General features: G+C 34.4%; 1 protein-coding gene across 1 annotated transcript in view; it reads left to right on the top strand.

Annotated features, from left to right (window-relative positions):
- Positions 1-19,272, top strand: part of LOC150082585 (puratrophin-1-like) — a 140,544-nt gene extending 121,272 nt beyond the window's left edge. Inside the window, exons 19-24 of the mRNA XM_090378702.1 lie at positions 3,899-4,078; positions 9,622-9,799; positions 12,538-12,654; positions 12,915-13,130; positions 13,351-13,523; positions 18,760-19,272. Coding sequence (XP_090234828.1) covers positions 3,899-4,078; positions 9,622-9,799; positions 12,538-12,654; positions 12,915-13,130; positions 13,351-13,523; positions 18,760-18,783 — 888 coding nt within the window. The 3' untranslated portion in view covers positions 18,784-19,272. The remainder of the gene's footprint in view (positions 1-3,898; positions 4,079-9,621; positions 9,800-12,537; positions 12,655-12,914; positions 13,131-13,350; positions 13,524-18,759) is intronic.
- The last annotated feature ends 4,273 nt before the right edge of the window (positions 19,273-23,545 follow it).

Raw genomic sequence — 23,545 nt, 5'->3', positions numbered from 1 at the left:
ACACAAACTCAGTAAAAATTCTAACATTATTATTCAAAAAGCTGATAAAGGAGACATGATTGTTATAATAGATAAAGATGCCTACACCAAAAAATTAGAATCCATCTTAGCAGATCCAAATACATACATAAATGAAAATAACCATAACATCATAAAACTTAAAAACAAACTCGACATAATTCTCAGGAAACTCAGGCAAAATAAGGAAATCAACCTTTCAACACTACAGCAAATTGGAATCTGCAATAACATCCTTCCCCACGTTTGGGATCATTAAGTTACACAAAACCGACCATCCTTTAAGACCAATTGTTTCATACAGCAAATCAGCTTTCACTAATTCGGCCCCATTGTCCGAAATTTACTTAGCCGCCATTGAGAGCCAAATTCTACACCCCTTTCCCCCTGAACTAAAACTATACATGCGCTACGCTGATGACATTCTTGTAATAGGCAACAGATCTATCATTGATAACCTCTTCGTAAAACTCAACTCTATACACGACAGACTTAAATTCACCCTTGAAATTGGACAAAACAATCAGATAAATTTCCTCAATCTCACTATCTATATAACAGGCACAAAATTAAATATGAAAATTTTCAGAAAAAATACAAACACCAATAAATACCTACATTTTACTTCTCATCACCCCCTAAACACTAAAAAAGCAGTTCTATATAATCAAATTCACAATGCACTAAAGTACATTTCCTTACCAACCGACCTTTACAACGAAATCCAATATCTCACCGACAAATTTATATCCAGAGGTTACCCCCACCAACTTATTTTAAACACAATCTCCATCGCTAAAAATAAAATTAAACTTAACAACCCAACCAAAGACAATAAAAAACAAACATCCGCATAGTCCTCCCTCCCTTATCACAATGAACTCTTAGGACAGTTCTGCCGTCTATTTAACGACACTGATATTTCCCTTGTTTTTTCCACCTACAAACGACCTCAATAATATAATATACCTCATTAATTGTCAACCAAACTGTAACACTTGTTACATCGGAAGTACTACTACCAAATTTGGCTCATCAAAAACATCCAACACCCGTGCATACTATCATTTCCATAGTCTCATTTCTAACCAGTCTGTTACAGAACTTACAATTCATGCCCAGACTCACAACCACAACCCCCTCATTGACTCTGCCATTTCCATCATTAAAAACTAAAATCTAGCTACAGAATACTTCAATATGAAGCCCTAGCTATTAAATGGTACCGGCACCACTCAAACCTCAAAATTCTAAATTCCAAACTCCCCTTCAATCTTTCCCCAATTTGGAACCTCTTGTAATTAAAGTTCCCACATGTCAAAAAAGGCATCACGAGAGTATAATTTATTTATTTCTTAAATACCATGCACGTTCTCTCTCCACACATTGCCAACTGAAGACGTTTTAACTAACGAAAGTCCCCGTAACGACTATTGACTTCACCATATTCACCTATTTAGTTTTCAATTCTTTTGCTTCTTTACTTCAATGACAACCAAGGATTGGATGTGTATGCTTCTGTCTCCTTGTGCTTATTTTAACTCGGTCAACACTTACCTACTTCCTCCCTTTTAATTTTATTCAATTTAACAATTCAACCTAAATATTAACCACACTGCCTGAGTAAGACATCGCAAGATGAGTACTGCTTTTTAAGCTTTCGCTATCCTTTACTAGTTTGAATCAGACTTAAAACTTTTCCTTACAGAAGCAGTAACCCTTGACTGATGTTTGATAAAGGCATTTCACCTTTTGCAATTCATTTTGTCAACATTTGGAAAGCAGTAGTTAATGTGGTGAATAACGTATGATCATCTTGGTGGCTACGTTGATTAATTGAATATGTGTGCATGTTGGTGAGAATCCTTCTGCAGTCATGGAGATGCCTTTACATCCTGAAAAATGCAGTGTGATGTGCAGTTTCATCAGTTGTGTTTTTCTGACCGGTCTTCCTGGATGACACAATTCATATGGAATGTTATATGAAAGTGCTTCAAAACTGCTTTATACCAGCTCTTCAGGGCATGGGAGTGAACATGGAAAAAACATTTTTGTAACAAGATGGGGCAAGACTGTAATGGCAAATGTAGTTCTTCATTTCTTGAAGGAACATTTTAATGATAGGATCATCTGTAATTTATATCCTAGATGAGATATGGGATTGGATGATCTTGGCTACCATACTTGCTAAATCCAAATCATTGTGATTATTTCCTTTGAGGATTCTGAATAACTACATCTACAGAAATAATCGACATACTGTTGAAGAATTGAAAAGCAGAATCGCAGCTGCTAGGGAGGGTATCTCAAGAAATGCTGGCTGCAGTTATGGTAAACTACAACTGACATGATGAACACTTGACAGTCTTGTTCTAAACAGGGATAAAACATTCAATTTGTTTTCACATCAATAAACTGATATCTTGTGTCTATTTTGACACCAAACTTGCAATGTTTGGATTTTGGAATTTTCTGATCTGGTTTCAGTGTTTTTATATATATATATATATATATATATATATATATATTTTTTTTTTTTTTTTTCCTCTCTCTTTGTATGTTCATTGGTTATTGTATGGCAAACAAGTTCAAATTTTAATTATAATAGGACCCACCTTCCCAGAAGTTAACTGATAAACAAATAACAGCAAAGGGTCTCCAAAAAGAATCAAGCATAATTCCTGCTTTCCTATTGCTGATTATTTACCTTATGAAACAGTGAAGAAACTGTACCCAGTTTGTATAAATGTAGGAAGTCTTCATTTCGGATTGTTTGTCTATCTCCTCTCTGATGAGGTGCCAATAAGCACCGAAACAGCAGTATGGGGAGTGGCAAAAGGCTTTCTATGTTGTTGGTCTATAATCACCTTTTTTAGCCTGGTTTATTTGGTGTTTCTTTACTGTGCACTCGAGGTTATGCCCAATGTACAAACTCTACTAGAGGGTAAACAGATTTGTTGTCCTCCTTTTGCATCTTTTTACTCCTCACAGGAAGCACAGTGTTATAATCACCATCCTTTTACACTGGGTGGAAAAGGCTCAAGTTCAAATCTCATCAATGAGGCAAGGAATTTGTGAAGATTTTTTTTTTTTTTTATGTGGCTGGGTTATTTTGTCTCGGGCAAGAGCATAGTTTTTTTTTTTTTTTTTTTACAAACACAGTATGCTAATATCTCATAGCATTGGTTGCTTTGGCACTAAATACACTTAACTTTTATGGTTTCCCATAAAATCTGTGGTTTTACAGAATGCTTTGTGTGCATACAAAACTGTGTACTTTAAATAAAATATACAGCCCTACTGAATACAAGGTCAACAAACATTTGTTCATCCCGGTTGCTTTAAAGTTTCTATTTAGATATCTTGGAAATATTGTTTGATTTAGAATTTGATTGTGGTAAACTTTGTACATCCAGTGTGAAGTTAGTTGTAATTTACCTTTTTAAAATCTATATTTCTTCATTCACCCACTGCACATAACAGATTTAGATGGTTATTTCAAAAAAAAAAAAAAAACTTGGGATGGAAAAATAAAAAATTTTCTATTGCCAGTATTTTGAGTAATATTTAATAAAATAAATTAATTACAAAGAAAGGGGAATTTTAAACTATGGTTTACTGTATTTAATAATGACAGTTTTTCTGTTGTGATATTGACATGCATTCATTTATTATTAGTAATTTTAGAAGGGTTCAGAGTGCACTTTTGGTGTGTTCTGGCAGAGAGGTGGATTTTTGGTCCAAGTTTTATAGATTCTGATATCTTGAAGTTGGTAGATGTGCTATTATTGTAGCAAAAAACTGATAACATGAGTTGCAGGTGTTGCTGTTTTATTATAAAATAAAACCTTAACAGTGCTGATTATTTTTGAAATTTCAGGTTAATGTTAAAGAACAAGGCCGCTTACTCCGGCAAGATGAGTTTCTTGTCTGGCAGGGAAGGTCCAGGAAGTCTTTACGACATGTCTTTCTATTTGAAGATCTCATTTTGTTTAGTAAAGCTCGAAGAGATCCTGAACGAAAGGGATATGACATCTATCAGTATAGACACAGTATAAAGGTTGGTAAATCTTTTTGTAATATAGAATTTGTATGTAATCCTGTGTCCTTTGCATTAGTAATTATTGATTTGTAAATGAAATTAAAAGAAATAGTTGCACAATAGTTAAACAATTAAATTCAAAATGGGTAGTATTATATGTAATGGATTGGAATTAGTGAGTTCTCATGCATTCGTTCACCTGAATTGTTGTTTAAAAGTTTTGCTGAAGGTTAAGCAATACATTTCTTAGTGCGCAGAATATGCTTCCACATATTTTTATTTCTAAACAGGAAACATGCAGTCTGCTTACTGTTCTTGAGTAAACAATGCATTAACTCGTGCAGTATTACAAAAATAAAAAAATAAATAAATAATAAAAACTGTTTGGACCACCAACTTTTTCTTGTTTGTTATTATATATACTTAACCACTTATAAGACAAGTGGAAAAAATCACTTGAAGAGCGACCCACAGTTTTTGCGGGATGCTCTTCATGTCTCAAGATCCTGTTGTAAAAATGTCAATTCTGGCCAAGACTCACCATATCTCTTATTGCCTCTCTTGTAATGTGTGTCTACATTTTATACCATTTACTTGCTAGTTGAGATGCATTTATGAAGTTTCATAGTGTGATACCATATAGTGGGAGATAATATTAGAACTCCTCAGGCTGCCTACTTGAAATGTCTGTATGATGTGATGGCCAAGGAGAGCTGTAAGCCCTTTCACAAATCGAAACACCAAGTGAAATGTTTTGTTTGATGGACTTCAGAGATGAGTATAAACCAAAAAAGTAGTGATATGTGGACAAAGAAGCCAATCCTTCTGAATTGGCTTCTGTTATTCTCGCTCTCTTTCAAAACAGTCCAAACACGTGCTGCCACCAGCCAACATCCATTGACTGTCCAACTTCAAACTCACACCTTTTCATCTTCCTTGTTTATTCATTCAACTGCTGTTTTCTGGGAAAACCTTCCTTCATACGTATATCCTGAAAATTACAGTCTACATAACTTCTTTCATGGTGGTTTCTGTTAATATAAGGGTTCTGTGATCTAGTAGGAAAAAAAGCTGTATTTGATTTGAGGAATTGTAGATTGAAAACAATTACTGTAGTAATTTGTTTGACTTAAAATTATTAAAAAAAATAAGATAAATAAATGAACTGTAGACTACCACCAATTGTATTTTCTTTTATTCAGCCATGAATATTCTCAGTGGAATTTGACAATAAACTCTTCCAGCTCATTTCCACCTAGATAACTTGGAGCACAGGGATTTGTGCTCCAAGTGATTCATTAAAAGCATGACAAAAAATGCTCATTATTACTTCTACTGTAGTTTTATGTGCATTTCCTAGTATTTCTTAATTTATAAATGTGTATTTCAAATACTTTTTCAAAATTTTGAGAGTATTTCAGTAATATTTGGAATATGTGGCTAGTAAAGATTTTTTTGTTGTTCATGATTATCAGTTGCCCTTTCCCCCAACAAATAGCAACCATTTAATCTTCTGTAGCTCAGAAAATCAAATGTCCAAGTTATAAGAAAACAAGCACCCAGGACAGTCACTTTGAGTTATTGAGTAAATATAGCTGAACCCCATTGGATTGCAATTCCTCTTATAATGCGATACAAGCATGGCTCCCATTTTTCATCAGTTGAAACATGTTTTTGGTTGCTGAAGATCAACATTTTTGATTCCTTGTGAACACGTGCCGATATTTTCAGTTTATTTGAATCCATGATAAGTATTATCTTTTTTATTTCCATAAGAACAATAATAAACGACTTGTAACTTTACTTGATTTGTATCACAGAGGCACTCGCTGGTTTGCAAACTGGACTTAAATTTCTTGAAACAGAAAAGGTAGATTCCCTTTCAATTTTATAATTAAAACGTGTTATTGAAATTGTTAAAAAGAAACAGTTCAATGAAACAGTCAACCCTTGATAAAGTTTTTTTTAAAATATGAATGCCTTGAAAGTACCGACTAAAATGTGCAAGAGTTTGGTTGTTAATGTCTACTTAGTAGTTATGTTTTCCTAAGTTTGTTAATTTCAAAACACGAATGTAACAGTTAATACAACCACGTGGAAAAGCAGTTTTTGTTAGTACAGGAACTCCCCGACTTAAGTAATACTTTACTTACAGAAATTCAACTTTAAGTAAGTTTTTGCCGGCCGGTGAAAACTTAAAAAAAATATCATGGAAACATATTTTGCATCCTACAGGAATAAATGAAGGTATCGTGAAAATATTGTAATGTGAACCCAATAGCACATTGTGGTTTTTTTTTTTTTTTTTTTTTTGTAATTCATTCCAAGTCCTTAGAAGTTGAAAGTTTCGCTATACTGTATTACTAAGCTATTTATCTCTCTAAAAGGTCATATTTATAATAGAAATTGCACTACCCTTTCATTGTTATCATATGTTCCAGTTAAAAGAATCAATTTTTGCATGTCTTTGTGATATTTTTCTATAGCACATTTCTGGAGATCACGACCAAGAAACAGTAAAAAACAATTGCACTTTCGGGTTTATTGGACTTTTCTGTTAGTGCATCTAATTATAAACATGTAGTAAACTCGTTCTTATTGCATTTGCAATAATACTGATAACTGCAATTGTGTGGGTTTTTACACTGTTATGGTGAATTGTTTCCCTTCACTGAAATTTTCAATCGTATAAAAAACAAATTTTCAGAAACTTCTCTTCATTCCTATTTACGTATTACAATGATGAAGGGAAAGGGACCAATGGAAAGTGCAAGTGGTGGTAGTGCCATGAAATGAAACAAAATTGATTTAGAAATGAAGATAAATGATTAAGAAGTACGAAGCAGGACAGAGTTGGTCATCTGTTGCAAGGGAATTAGGTCTCAATGCTTCAACAGTGAATACTATTTTAAAGGACAGTGCATGTATAAAAAGGATCAATGCACTTAAGATCAACAGTGATCACAAAACAGTGTTCAGGTGCTATATTGAAGATGGAACAGCTGTTAATATGGATGGAAAATCAGATTCAGAAGTGAGTGCCCCTGAGTCTAATGACCATTCAAGCAAAAGCAACAAGTATTTATAAAGATGTTAAGGATACGTACAGCAAACCCCAACCCAAGTTCGTGGCAAGCAACGGGTGGTTTAATACGTTCAAGCATTGCACTGGTTTTGACAACATTAAAGTATGGCTGGTGCCGATTCTGCAGCTGCAGAGAAATTTTGTGATGTGTTGGAAAAAATTATTGATGAAGGCGGCTATTCAATGTTGCAAATTTTTAACGCTGACGAGACTGCTCTCTATTGGAAAAAAAATTCCGGATCAAACATACTTTGCCAAAGAGGAAAGGACAATGCCAGGTTTTAAGGCTTCAAAAGATAGATAGGGTCACGCTCTTGCTTGGGGCTAATGCAGCAGGAGATTACAGATTAAAGCCACTGCTTGTGTACCATTCTGGAAATCCTCGCACATTTAAGGGCATCAATAAAGCCACCCTACCCGTGCCTTTCTGATTGAACCAGAGAGCATGGATAACAATATCTCTTTGAGGATTGGTTTAAATGCTGCTTCATTCCAGAGGTTGAAAAATATTATAAAGACAAATGTTCCTTCAAGATTTTGCTTCTATTAGATAATGCTCCTGGACATCCTACACATCTAGATGATTTTGAACGTGAGAATCGTATTTCTACCGCGAAACACAACTTCACTCATCCAACCAATGGATCAGGGTGTTATTTTGAATTTAAAAGCATGCTATTTACACACAACATTTGCTCAGGCATTGGCTGCAGTAGACGAGAAAAATTTTATGTTAAGACTTTTGGAAATCTTACAATATTTACCATGCGATTTTAAACATTAATAAGGCCTGGGTTGAAATTACTAAAAGTTGTTTAAATGGCGCATGGAAGAAAATATGCCCACAGCACGTAAAAGGCTTCGAAGGATTTGAAAAAGACTAATCATATGAAGAGGTTATAGATAAGATTGTAAAGGTTGCAGAGCTACTTCAGTTGGAGGTTGATGCCAAAGACATGGAGGAGTTAATAGAGAAAGAAGAGAAGGAATTATCTAAATTTCTTTTTTTTTTTTGGCTGATTCTGCATAAGCTCATACACTTGCTTTCTTGCATCACATGCCACTACTACTACTAACGAAGAACTTACTGACTTGCAGGCAGCGATAGTGAAAGAAGAAAATGCTGACAAAGCTCAAGATGAACCAGATGAGGAGCTGAGACGCTTCATCACCAGAGAGATAGAAATGGCATTTCATAAAATTGCAATGGCAAGGTTTGAGAAGATGGATCCTGACAGTGAAAAATTCTTAAACGTTAACAGAGGGGTGAATGATATGCTTGCTTGCTACACTACGACGAAAAGAAAACAGCCACTGTCCAGTCGTAAGGTTAAGTGGCTGACCCCTTTTAAATCTCCACAGCCCTCAACTTCTGCAGCGGCATACTTATCAGCTGAAGACATTGATTCTGGCAGTGATGCTCAAGAGGTAAAATTTACTGATGTTATGCCTGTCTCCTCTTTTTTTTTTTTTTTGTAATTTTTCCTGCTCATGAGATAAAAAATTGAATAAATATAATAATTCTATTTACATGTTCGTCGAACATTTTCTTTTTTGATTCAATCAATTCGGCAAGTTCAGTTACCAGTGCTGCACAAGGGGGAAAGCATGGGGGAAATTCTGACTTATGTAAAATCCGATTTACATAAGTTGGGGAGTTCCTGTATTGATTTGTTTTTGTGACAAAAGGTACGTGTTTATGTATATTTAACAACATGAGTATTGGTTTTTTAAATACTTTATTGTACAGTGCATAAATAAAAGATTGAAACAATGCAATTGCATATTATATAATAGCATATTTCCTTATTATTCTTTGTGTGGTTTTTTTTTTTTTTTAGACGTACTAGTGCAATTATCTTTCAAAAAAAGACTACTAAAATTGATAGTATGTATGAAGTTTGAATGCCGAAAAATGGCTGGAATTTTCTAACGCCATTCCGCTTATATTGCAGTGTGATTCTTTGGACTGTGAACATTGTGTTATAAAGGGTTTCACCTGAATATAAAGAATTTTGAAATTATTAGAATTTTTTTTTAAATATTTGTAGGATTTTTATCTGCTATAGCTTAAACTGGATTACTATAAATAACTCTAATGGTGAGGTTTCCTTAAATTTAATGTAATTTTGAGTTTATATAAAATATAAAATTTGTTTTTCTGAATTATCAAAATGTTATTCATAAAGTTTCTTTTCCTCACAAAGTAGTGTTACACATAGTATATCTAGAGCAAAATCTGTTTTTCAAACAGATTTTGAATAAAATTATTATTTTACATTTTACATAAGTAGCTGTATTTCCTTTTCATTATATTTATTAAATAGGTTCTTGCAGAGTTATCTGCAAGAACAGGTTTTTGTTTTTTTTTTTTTTTTTTTTTTTTGATACTGGCTATCAATCTGATCAGTGATTTATCATTCAGAAGCTTGTATTCTGTCTGAATTTGTACAAACAATATTTCATTCTTTTGCAGACCACAGATATTGGGTTGACTGAACAAATTGGAGAAAGTCCGACAAAGTTTGAAATTTGGTTTAGAAAAAGAAAGCTTCATGATACTTACATTCTTCAAGCCCCTACTGCGGATATTAAAAATGCTTGGGTTCAAGAGATCTCTAAGCTACTTTGGAAGCAGGCGTTACGAAATAGAGGTAAGGACAGCTTTTCCTGAGTACTTGGTAATTTTTAAGTGTTAAGTTGTTTTCTCTAAATGGTAATAAAATGATCTCCCTTTCTCTATTGTAAGAAACTGACTTTGGGGTATTGTGGGAGTTATTGGAATAACATGGAAATTTTTTTAAAACTTAATATGAACCTTCTCATCAATCATCATTGAGTTAGTTTATAAATTTGATGAGAAATGATGTGATTAAAGCCTGAGTTTGAATCCTGTCAAGGTGGGAGAAACTTTGAGTTTCATGCACTTAAGAGTTCTTTTCAGCTGGAGGTCACATGGTTTTTCATCCGGGCAACTCAGGTTTCCATTCAGAAAAATGATATCATCATAGTGTCCATAGTAAATTGCACAAATTATATGCTGAATTACTCATGTGAAAACACAGTACAGTCGGTCCTCGTATAACACGTGTTTACATTACACGAATTCGATCATACACGATTTATAAATAGGGGAACGTTATCTTATATAACACGAACCGAATTCGCTTATGCACGATTCGCCTTTGTGTTTACAAGAAATGGCAGTCGAACGCGGAATCACCCCAACCGAACGCAACACGTTCGGTTGGGGTGATTCTGAAAATGTATTTATGTGTTTTATATCAGTAGAAAGATTCTGAAAATGTATTTATGTGTTTTATATCAGTGAAGGGGAAACACATTTCACCATAATAACGTAAAAACCAACACAATTCCAGCTATCGATATAATCGCAAGTGCAATTAGATCGAGTTTACTACCAGTTTATAACAAATTCCACTAGCAGAAACGCAACTGGAAATTGTTTTTATTGTTTTATGGAAGTAACCCCCAGAAATGTGCTTTAGTAAAATGTGAGGTGTTAATAGTGTATCTCGGCCTTTACGGTGCTGTTTATTCAATTGCTATACACGCGCAGCTTTGTTTATGTGTATTAAGCGTGCCTCCTCGTTTTGTAATTGCGCTTTATTCCCTAAAAATTAGTAAAATAATACTTAAAAGGTGTGAAAAGGAAGCGCCCTGGTGAAGACACTGCAGATTCAGAGAGAAAAAGAAAAGCAATATCGATAAACAGAGGCGGACTGGGTCAAAAATTCTTACCCGGGAAAATTTATAGTGGCCTCATACTACGGTTTATGGCCAAAATCACACCGGCCTCCGGCCCACCGGGATTTCCCGGGTAAGGCTTATGGCCAGTCCGCCTCTGTCGATAGAGAAAAAATATGAAATTGTGAAACGCTTTGAGCAAAATGAAAGACCATGTGATATTGCACGTGCTACAGACCTAAATGAGGCAACGCCAAGAATTACAAAGAATGCAGAGAAAATAAAAACACCTTTCATAGCAGGAACAACTCAGTGTAATTAAAATCCATTAGATTAAGACACAAAGAATTGGAAGAGATGGAATGGCTGTCATCTGGATAGAAAATCAAACAAAAAACAAGTTTGCTTACGATAGAAGCAAAAGCATTAGCACTATTTTATTACGTAATAGTCGTAATAAAATACGTAAGCATTTTATTACGACTTACGTATTATAATTTATACTTACGTATTATAAAATACGTAAGTATTTTATTACGACTATTTTATTTAATATAATAAATTTTTTACGAATAAAATACGTATTTTATTCGTAAAAAGTATTTTTTTAGTATTAAAAAATACTAAAAATACTTTATTATAATATAATAAAAAATATTTATTTTTTATTATTTATTATATTATAATAAAAAAATATATTATATTTTTTATTACGTATTTTAACGATTAAAATTACCGGATTATTTATTGTGTTTGGTAATGTTTTGGTTCCAAATGTGTGTTCAATCTTGGGTGGTCGGCACCTAACCCCACTTTTCCCATAGGGCCTGTTGTTTATATTGCACGATTTTGCATTGCACGAGGGTTTCTAGGAACACAACTATCGTGCTATACGAGGACAGACTGTACACAAAAGAATTTAAATTTTTGTTATTAATAAATTATTAAAAAGTCAAGTAGATTTTTAGTTAATAGTGCCTTATGCTAAGGAGCCATGTAATGTCACTGTACATTAAGGGCATAGTTTCGTTCTGTATTTTGAGCAAATGGTGCCTGTTCTGGAGGCATTCTGCCACGAGTTGTTTTGGCATTGCACTGTTTTAAATAAACACGCTGTTCCAGTAGAGAAGTATATTTCTGTTTTATTTAAAGTGTGTGCCACTACCAAGTTTTTTTCCTTTTTGGGATCTCATCAGTGGGCAGGTAGCATAGTGTGGACCTGAACAACTCGCTACTCCAATGGTGAGTAGTGCTGTTTATTTAAAGTAGTTCAGTATCAAGGCAACTTGTGGTGGAGTTCCTCACTAAAAGATCAATGCACCAAAAAGCAAACTTGGTTTGCTCAATGCAGTGTACAGAATGAAGCTATGCCCTTTGTACAATAACATAAATTATTATAAATTTATGTTATTATCATAATAATTTATTTAATACATACATAATTTATTATCATAAAAAGTTATTCTGTATAGAATATCAGTATTTTTAGAGGGATGCTGTTTTGGTTTCATTGAGTATTGCAGTGTTTTAGACTGCAATACTCAATGAAACTAAAACAGTAATGAAGTAAGCAAGCATTCAATCTGTTTGCTTATTTCATTTATCTTAGAATTTAACTGAAGTTATGCATCTTCTATTTAAAACTGACTTGTATTGTTTTTGACTGCTTTTAATTGTATTTTAGAAATACGCCTTGCTGAAATGTCTTCAATGGGAATTGGTAGTAAGCCATGTTTAGACATCAAGCCAAGTGAGGATCAGATTAGTGATAGGTCAATCAGTATCCATCATTTGAACAGAGGTAATTTTTTTTAACCATTTCCCCCACCCTTTATTTCTTTTCAAAATGTATTTTTCAATGATTTTTTTTTATTCGTATGAATATAATATTTATTTTAATTAGAGATTTAGGTAATTTGGCTTTGTTTCTGATCTAAAACTAATATCTAAACTGTGCAATATTAGCAATTAAGGGAAGTAGGAAATTCATAATTTCACATTTCCTTGTATGCCGAATGCCAAAAAGAGAAAAAATAAATACTTTTTTCTTCATCTTTTCAGCTCCTCGTTTTAGAAATTCTGTTGCAGTCTCATCATCAGAGCAACTCAGGAACAATAAAAGACCCCACAGTATAATATCTATCAGCAGTTCTTCTTCGTCGGGAAGCAGTCAGTCTTCGTTCAATCTGTATGGCGCACTGAACCTCGGCTTTGAAGCAGGAGACAGCCCGAATTCTAGGCATCGCTCTGTAACTCAGCAGTCTCAGTGTTCTACAGGTTTGTCATAGTTCAGTTTACTATAGTATGATTGCTTTTTTGAAGTAGATAATTTTATATTCTAATAGATAATGGGATTAAATACAGAAAATTGAATTAAAAACTAAAAGAAAGATATTCCAGAAATAAGCTATGAGGTTAGCAGCAACATTTATATTCTTGTACTGAATACACTATATGTTTTTTTTTTTTTTTTTTTTCCTTCCCTCTCTTTTCCCAGAAAGTGGATTTTGTACTGACATTAGTATGTCCGGTGATGGGCCTACAGAGTCTACTGATAGACCTAGGTTCAAGAAGGCAGACAGGTGTGATAGTCTTCTTTCCAGTGATTCAGTCTCTTCCACGATGGCTGACTTTCCGGGTTCACCCGAAGAAGAACAAGTACTGGAAGAGGTGAGCAGTTTGTGTTATATTTCGTAATTGCACTAATGGTACTTGATATACAAGGGAGACTTGAAGTGAAATGTGAATACTCAGAATTTAAGATCTTCAAAGTTATAAAATAGCTGATGTTATTTGGTCTCTTCAAGTTTATGAAAAGTGGTACTGCTTTTGTGTGTTTGTGACTGGCACTGCTTAAATTGATCCTCCTAAATGCAGTGTTATAATACTCACCGTATCTAACTTTTTATCATCACAAGTAGCCTTGATATTGCACTACTCTTTAAACAATTGACATTCCCAAGAAGTTAATCTGCTGTTCTCCTCTCATTGTTGTAACAGCTTTTCTCCATCTTTTTTTGCAAACCAGTATAGAAAAACTAAGACTGCCATTAAATTCAGAATTTCTTTAAAAATTGTGTAATTTCTACTTATTTTCATTTTGGCTGTCAGGTGTGCTAGTCTACATTGCATGAAATATGTGGAAGTTGGGAAACACTTGGCATTCTCTGTTATATGTGACTGCAGTCTTTCAATGTGCATGAGTGGTTTGTGAAGGTAATTAACCATGTCCTTCATTAAATTTCCAAAATAATTAATGTAGTTTCAAATGAAGTATGCAGGATTTTCCTCGTATTTTAAAACATGTAAAAGGTAATATGTGTGTGCTTTGTGTACTGTATGTAGATATGATTTTTCAGTTTTGAGTGGTGGGAAAAACAATGCACCAGACACTTTTTCAAATAAACATAGACAGTGCATTACTTAGAAAGGATGAAAAATAGATCTAGCATTCCACAGTGATACTATGATATGTGCTGAATATTTATTCACATTATTTACCATAGAGCATAGTCTTGCTCTGAGTTGAACTAGTCACACAGATGCATTGTTCAGATGTTTTCCAACAGTGAATTAGCAAAAAAAATATGGTTGTGGAAGAACAAAAATTGCAGGTATTGTTAGTGATATTACACAAAGGGAAAATGTGCTATTTTTGATTGCTACAGATGGCAGTTAAAAAAGAAAAAGTGATTGCAAACTGTATCCTGTTGTAGCTTTCCTAAATAAGAAAAATTCACGCTTATAATATCCTTACTACCCCCGGCTAAAAACTGGGGTAGTACAGATATTATACGAGGAAATTGAGCAATTGGTTGAAGCAGTCCTTGTCATCTCATTAATTTGTGTGCTGGAAAAAGGGGACGGTGTGCTTTCCTGTGAAAGTCGATGAATATTTGGTAGACATTTATTACTATTTACAGAGAAGTGCTAAGAGGAAAGATAGAGTTAAACAATTTTCATTAACATATGCCACTGAAGTAAAAAAAAGGTTTTGTCTTTGGGTTAATGTTGAGCTAAACTGGTAACATTGAAAAGTATAACGAGTGATCACTAGTGAGTGTTACTGACTCGTGTCTAAATCCAGTTCTTGACCCAAAAGAAGGTCTGAAATAAGAAATTTTAATGAACTCTTCAAGACAACTTCTAATTTGCAAAGTTCAGAAAGATTATTCTGGCCTAAGCATTTCTACTGTCTAGGTCATGGAAAGTCCAGAAGATTGTGTTTTGTTGTGTAATTCTGAACAGGCTATGCAATGTAATGTGGTACCTAGACACAATTAGGATTTTTCTGCCTTAGACATTTCTACTACTTAAGCTGTGGAAAGTCAAAAACAAGAGGAGAAGATTCTGTTATTTTGTTCAGTAAGAACTTATTACCACATGGTAATAGGGTCTTGTAGAAAAATGGTGTTCTGATAAATATGAGGTAATTCAATTGGCAATGCATTTTCAAGTTTGAAATTTTTTGTGCACAAGTTTCCAGTACTTTTCAGTGTCAATGAAGATAAAAAGAAAGGATGATGCAATGGGTATTTTGTAGTATCATTTCTGTCAATTCTTTCATAATGAAAGAAGAAAGAATTGATGTACAGTGGCCTCTCGTCCAAATAGGAGTGTAGTTAATAAATTTGATGAGTTTGAAGTGCTAGTCAAGACATCAAAGGCAGATATTGTTGGGATATCAGAGACATGGTGTCACACAGATATAAGCAGTGCAGAATTGGAATTTGGGGAGTACAATGTGTACAGAAAGTATAGACAGGACAGGAAGGGTTATGCTGTTAGTTAAGAAACACAAAATCTATGGAAGTGCTTCCAATTGATGTTCGTGTACAATGCAATGTTGAGTCTGTTTGGTATGACATACGCACTGGGAAAGGATAAATGAGAGTAGGTGTGTGTTATAGGCCTAATGAATCTGATGAGTGTAATGTGCAGAGAAATAGTGGGCCAGTAAATCAGAATGTCTTATAATGGGGGATTTTAAGTTTCCAGATATTAAATGAAACTCGTGGGTTGGTCACTCGCACACTAGCAAGACTTTTGTGGATTTATTGGATGACCGTTTTCTATAGCAGCATGTTCGAGAGGCAACCAGAGGGAGTAATACTTTCGATCTGATTATCAGCAGTGATTATTCATGCATTAAGAATTTGCAGATAAAGGAACCACTGGGTGACAGTGATCACAATGTACTGATGTGGGAATTACTTAAAGATGTAACTACCATCAAGGCTAAAGGGAAGGGCTTTTGCTTTCATAAAGGTGATTACAGGGGTCTCGGACAGTTTTTTTTTAATTCTGTACAGTGAGATCAACTGATGATGTTGCCAACTTTGAATTCTAAATGGGAAGCCTTCAGGGACTTGATTTTGGAGGCTACTAGGCTTTTCATTCTAATTAAGAAATACTGTTCAGGGTTTAGGCCTAAATGGATGTCAGATGAATTAACGAGGCTTGTGGCAGAGAAGAAGAATGTATAGGATGCATATAATGTATTAGGTGACACAGAAGCCTATAGCAGGTATAAAACTAGTCTGTAATCAAGTCACAAAGTAGGTTAGGCAGGCAAAGGCAGATTATGAGAAATCTTTGGCAAAGGATGCAAAGAAAAACAGCAAAGAGTTCTTTACTTATGTAAACTCTAGAAGGAAAGGGATGAATCAGTTTGGACCACTTAACATAGATGGACTGACTATTGATGATCATGCTCAGGTAGCTGATAAATTGAATGAATATTTTGCATCTACGTTCACACGTGAGGAGTCATTCAATGAGGGGAGTGCCAGAAGTTTATCAAACGCTAACAGGGAGATAAGTGATTTTTTTGTAATAACTGAGAGCAAAGTGGAGGAGAAATTGTTGAAGTTAAACATAAGGAAGGCACCTGGGGTGGATGGGACTATCCAGTTATATTAAAAGAGGCAGCAAAGGAAGTAAGCAAACCCTTAGCCATAATTATGAGAGCTTCCTTGGACTCACGGGAGGTCCCCATGGACTGGAGGTGTGCAAATGTATCACCAATGCACACAGGGGGTTCAAAAGGTGAACAAGTAACTACAGACCTGTTAGTTTAACTTGTGTTCTGGGGAAAATAATGGAATCACTGGTTAAACCAGCATTGTAGGATCATCTAGACAAGACTGCAGTAATAGTTAAGACACAGCATGGGTTTGTTAAAGGGAGGTCTTGTCTGACCAATTTGATCGGATACTATGATGTGGTCACAAAGGAAATGAATGCCAAAAAATTATTTTGATATCATATACTTGGATTTCAGGAATGCTTTTGATACTGTTGCACATGGAAGACTGCTGTACAAATTGGGGAGGTATGGCATTAAGGGTAAGTTGCTACAATGGATAAAGGGATGATTGAGTGAGAGACGACAGAGAGTAGTAATCAATGGACATTGCTCTTCGTGAACACATGTTGTTAGTGGAGTTTCCTAGGGTTCGGTGTTGGGCTCATTGTTTTGTATAGTTATCAGTGATATTGATGAAGGTATATCAGGTTTAATGTCCAAGTTTGCAGATGATACAAAGGCTTGCAGGGTTGTTAACGAAAGTAAAGACAGTATGCTACTCCAACTGGATCTAGATAAGTTGGGAAAATGGGCTGAGAAGTGGCAACTGAAGTTTAACATCGACAAATGCAAAGTACTGCATATAGGGAGCGATAACCAAAGAGAAACATACCAACTCTGTGGTACTACACTCAGGGAAATGGAAAGTGAAAAAGACCTGGGGTAATTGTGCAGTCAAATATGAAGTTTGCCGAGCAGTGCAGGTCATGGAGTCTTGTCAATGACATATAGAAATTTTGCTAGCAGGGACAGGGAGATGATTATCTCATTATACAAGGCAATTGTCCAGCCACACCCAGAGTACTTTCTACTATAATTGCAATTCCAGTGATAAGAAACATTTCTAAACATGACATGCTTTAAGAAGGGTGGTGTACTGCCACACTTTCACAAAAATGTCTATTTGGATAAAATAAAAAAAAAAACCCAATTAAGTTATTGTTTTTAATGGTGCTGGACTTTGTAGATAATATCTGTATATTATCTACAAACTAAAAAAAAAATGTGTGTGGAAGTTTGTGTGTGGTTGGCAGACTCATTTGCATGTTGTGCAGGCTAGAAAAAAAACCTTGAAAAACTCATTGGTGGAGGGAAACCCTCCTGATATTTGGCTACCTGCAACCTTGATTACAGAGGACTTCAGAAATTCCATCAGTTGTGAATGTGAATTGAAGCCAGCCCTTGCCAACCAACTGGCAGACTGAAGTATTCATGCCAAATGAACTCCCACAAAGCTTAATTGTAACTTATCCTGTTTAGATACTGAATTTTCTGACCTTGTACCTCTGGACATCATTGTGGGGTTGTTGTTGTTATTTGGTTTTTAGGAGCATTAGCAACTAAGGCCATATTGTTCCGGGATATGCGGTGGTCATTCCCTGACATTTCCACATCGTCCGTATTTGGTGGTGACGGGCTCGAACCCCGGTCTAATCAAGAAGCGTGTGCTACGCACTGCTGCTCCTTCCCACCTGACTACGGAGGCACCTCATTGTGGGGAGGGAGGGAGAAATATCTTAAATAAAATGTGCTGTTATAAATATATAATAGTACTGTTATAAACCTAAACAGTGCTGAACACCTGCAGTCTTATTTCTTTGGTTACTGTTATCAGTTTAGCCAAGTCCCAAAGTGATCACAATAAGCACTGTCCACTGTATGTCAAATTATTTTAGCAAGTTTTTGACTTCCCTAATTATTTTATTTATTTATTTATTATTATTTTTCATTATTTAAAAGAATTTATGATAAAAGTAAAAAACCTATTTTATATTTTTATTGTGTTACTGTATTTCTTACAAATTTGTTTTCTTCTAGACCACCACTACGGAATCTACGTGAATGTTGACATAAAGAAGACTATTTAAATCTAAATATGTCAGCATCCCATACACCATGGATGGGAGTGAAAACTGAAGTTGAATTTTCCATCCATTCTGCGTGCCATAGACAGTGAACAGTGCTTGGTCTATGAATGGTCTTAACGTATGTGGACTTTAAGGACCAAAGAAGCGGTGTTTTTCTCTTGTTCCAGTGAAACGTGACAAAAATCCACTGTCACGAGAACATTTTTCCTGCGTTCAGAGAAAAGTGGACCAAAATTCTATTTTAATATCTATACAAATCCACCTGTGTAGATGCCAGAAAGCGTAACGAGTGAATATTGTCTTCTTATTAGTCATTTGTTGTACCATTTGAAGTGATGTATATTATTTAAGAGTGTCACAGTTCAGTATTTCTCACTGCATATTCTGTATAGAAGTATTTTTTCATATTCCATGCCAAGCTTGTAAAGCAGACGGTGAAATTTCATTCTGTCTGTTAATTTCACGAAGCCCCTTTTTGTGAGAACACTTTCTCACCCATTGTTTTGTAACATTTTTAATTTAAAGTTTATTTAAATTGAAACCAAGGGCTGTTTATTTTGTAGAAGTTTTGTTTAGCTCGAATTTTTCAAATGCTTCTCTCATTTCATTTCACAAAACAGTATTAAAATAGATTTAATTTGAACACTGAGATGCCTCAAATGCAAAGTTATGCAATGAAATGATGTATGAAAGAGTTGAGATATCTTCCTTGTCGTTGTTATGCCGAAGCCTCTTTTTTTTTTTTTTTTTTTTTGCCGTGATGGAACAGGCGTTATTTCTCTGGATGCAGAGCATTCTGGTATTTCAAGTCCTGACAGCCATATTTCAGTGTTCAGGGGCATACTTTTGTGTCTACCACTTTTACAATTATTCCTTGAACCTGTGTAAGACAAGGAAATAAATCTTGTTTTATTTGTTTACTATAAATTCTACCTCATGCTATAAGTGTGACTTTGAAAATTAGGCTGTCAACTGATTATAGTTTATTATATTTGCAGTTGTCCCCCCCCCCCCATTAAAAATTTTTTTTGAGCCCCACAAGTGAAACTGATTTCTGGAATTCCAATTTTCTGATTTAGTAATTTCAATATCCCCCAGGAAAAGTATTCCAAATGCAAAAAAAAAAAATAAAATAAAATAACTACTGTCAAAAATTGAGTTAGAATCAACCAAGAAAAGAAAAAAATTCATTCTCCATTTAAAAATATGTCTTAACATTGATATTGTTTACTTTCATCCACCTGACAATTCCCATCTTTGCAGGTTTAGATTTACTCTTTCTCCATAATAAAGCAGTTTGCTTGTGAAAAAGTTTTCTCTCTAAGTCAGCAGGTGAAAGATCCAGTTATAAAGATCTCTTTATTTAAAAAAAAAAAAAAATCATTCAATTACTAGAATTGAATAACTTAGTGGCAACAAAATATACGCTTCTAATTTCTTTTGACCTGGTTCCATCCTTTATAAAGCCCTAACCGTTTTTTCTTAATTTCTACACCAGTAGACCCTCCTGACTTTCTTCAAACCTCACTAAATTAATTCCAATTACCATGATTGTTAATAAACAGCTGTACAATCAATCTCCATAATTTTATATCTGCTTACTAACAATGCTTCTTTGTTTTTTACTACTAACCCACTTAGAAATTAACGGCAAAAAAATTCATATGGCATGATATATCGGCATTTTTCTTCCATTGCCCAAAATGTTTTGGTCTTAAATATAAGCTTTAAAACACCAATGCAATAAATTAATTCATTATTGCTTTCATATAAGTTGTCTTTTTTTTTTTTTTTTTTTTTTTTATATAGTTTGTGAACTATCAGTAGATTTAATTGCCTTCTCCCTGTTCTGAAGGAATTTTCTGTTTCCTTGGCATCAGAACACACACTGATACTTGGGTATTAATTTCATAAGATTTTGGTTACTTAATTTACATTTATTATAAACCAAACTAGTATATCTGTTGGTCCAATATCCTTTTTATACCAATTTAGAAGCTACAGAAGACCTCGGAGATTCCCATTCTAAGGTATCGTGTTTGTTGAAATAGTCAACGTGCACATTTTTGGGTGAGGGGGGAATTTTCTTTGAAAAGGATGTCTGATTGTGCATTTTTGTGGTGCAGTGTGCTTTCTTCATTTTTATGGTGGGTCACACAGGTTGATTTAATAATCTGGGATATTTTCCTCTTATAACTTCCCCAATACAGTCTTCATTATTCTCAGTTCTCCCTTGTTCTGCATGTACAACATCTAGTCATTTACGTAAATAAAGGCATCTGCCCCCCCAACCCCCACTGTTGATGATAATTTTTTTTTTTGTATAATGAAGAGAGACAAATTTACAAGGGCAGGAAGATATCACAATCTCTCGGGTAGAGAGCATTAGCAGTCTGAATATGTCTGGAAGAAAAATAAATCAAGAGTGTAACTTGCTTTTTACAATTCTTAATTTCCTTCAACTTCCCCAGTGACTTAATGTGGTCATTATTTTTTTTATCAGTACTGTAAATGCATTTTTTTTTTTTTTTTTTTTTTTTTTTTAAGTAAAGATTGTGTTCAGTTTGTTTTCACATGCAAATTTTAGTGTCCAGGAAGGTGTTATGTTAAAAAGAAAAGAAGCAGTTTTGATATTGTTCTTTAAAAGCAGATTAATGTGCTTAGAATGAAGTTAATATTTCATAATCTACTTCAAGTTGAAATGTAGAGAATTATAATTATTTGGAGATGTGGTAGAAAAGTTTGTCAAACTATTACTATTTTCATTAACCCTTTGGTGAGCCAAGTTTTCTCACAGTTTCTGTGCTTCTGGGAAATCTAATTTGTGGTACTATTGAAAAATACTAATTGTGTTTCTGAATTTTATTCTTTTTAGTGCAACTATTTCTCTGTTATTTTCCTCTTATTAGTCCATTATTTTAAAAATATACCCCTCCCCCCCCCCAAGTAATGATTCTCAGTGCTACTATAGTGTGCAGTCTACAGATGCTATAGTGTGAAAATACACTACAGTGTGCAGGCTACTGTGCTCTATTCAGTTGAACTGTGGTCTTTTTTTTTTTTTTTTTTTAAATAGACTAATATATTCAGCTAGTAAAAAAAGTTGTTAGTTTACACCACTAATTTGGAATGTGTTCTAGCAAAACACAGCATCCATAATCTTTAGTGTGTGGTGTTGTATACAGTGACAGTTTTTTCTCTTTAAATCAGTTTTGGATTAGTGGCATAAACTAATTAACCTATTTTCACTAGCCAAACAATAGTAAAAAAAAATGGACTGAATAGATGCCAGTAGCCTGCATGCTGTAGTATATTCTCACGCTATAGCATCTGTAGACTGTATGCTATAGTAGCACCAGTTCTCTCTGTGGTAATCTTCAGAACAAAATGGTGCCTTCATTATCGGAAAAGTGTAGCAACAAAATTTTCTGAGAGAATTTTTTTTCAAAAACTGGGCATTTTGAGTCATTCAATCAACTAACAAGTTCTGTTCTGCTTTTGATCAGTAATGTTGCTTAGTATAAGTGCATCTGAAATACATTATTGTGAAACCGTAGAACATCACACTGCATTACTGCCACCTTTGTAAAACTCTTTATCCCTTTCGTTTCTGTTTCCAAAATTGACACGGTAGAGTCTTCCTTCAGAGAATGTGGATAATTGATATTTTTATTCATTAATTTGATCAATGACTAAAAATTGACAAATCTAATTAATTTGTCTTGAGCACTTTCAAGTGCTCTTCAGTGAGAAACAAGTTTAATTGAATAAGGCTTTATTATTGTAGTATTATAGAGAGATGCCAGACAACCTAAATATCAAGTGAGATTATGTTCCAGTACTTTTTTACAAATTGGAAATTAGCAAATAAGCAATTGCCATTCCGATCTGTTACATATAACCGTGGGTTTCATATTTACATCATTCTCTCAATTTGGTGGAAACACTCGTGTTACATATGAAGAGAAAACAGAATAGAGTTGTTTTCCCTTCAAATCTCTGTCCAAAGAATATAGTTTTTTTTTTTTTCCAAACTTAGGCTGACTTTGGTCTTGGGATAACATGTGCCATTATGCACATTGCAAGATTCAGTTGCCTGCTGCCACAGAAAAGTGCATGGCCCATTGGTGACTGCTGCAGCTGCAATTGGGGCAGCTGAAATTGGCAGCTCTTCTGGTTATTTGGGGTTATGGCGGATTATAAACTGAATTTTTATTTATTCTTGTTTCTTGTGGTATCACTGAAAAAAGAATGTTATTGGCAGAGGAGGTAATCGTATTTATTATTATTATTTTAAGTTATATTTCTGCAGAACTTGCAAAATATTGGAAATGGTATTGGAGAACTCTCTCCAAGTAAACTGACGATTGTAGTACTTTCATCGGCATCACTTTTAGGTCATCTAAAGGTTACTGCCCAATGCAGAAGTAAGATAAAACTTCACTTACAGTGGGAACATTGACAATTATTGCCTGCATATTCGCACAAACTTTTTAACAGTGGGCTGTGCATTTTTTGTGGCAGTTCACAGATTTGACACCCCGTATCCTATGATGGTTATAGATAAGTTTATCACTTGAAATGTTGTGACTAAGTGGGAGAATGTCTTCCAGTTAGTAAACTGGTAGCAGCATCTTTCTGTCTGTATATGGCCTTACTAACAAATAGAAAACTTGTGTATATATATTCCATACTCACCAAAGGGTTAATATGGTGAGGCCATGGATATTTTCTTT

The sequence above is a fragment of the Mastigoproctus giganteus genome, chromosome 7 (genome assembly GCF_048544385.1).
Source record: "Mastigoproctus giganteus isolate SK-2022 chromosome 7, ASM4854438v1, whole genome shotgun sequence".
In the NCBI taxonomy this organism is placed as follows: Eukaryota; Metazoa; Arthropoda; class Arachnida; order Uropygi; family Thelyphonidae; genus Mastigoproctus; species Mastigoproctus giganteus.
Note: the sequence above shows the minus strand (reverse complement) of the source record. Positions and strands in the feature narration are given on the sequence as shown.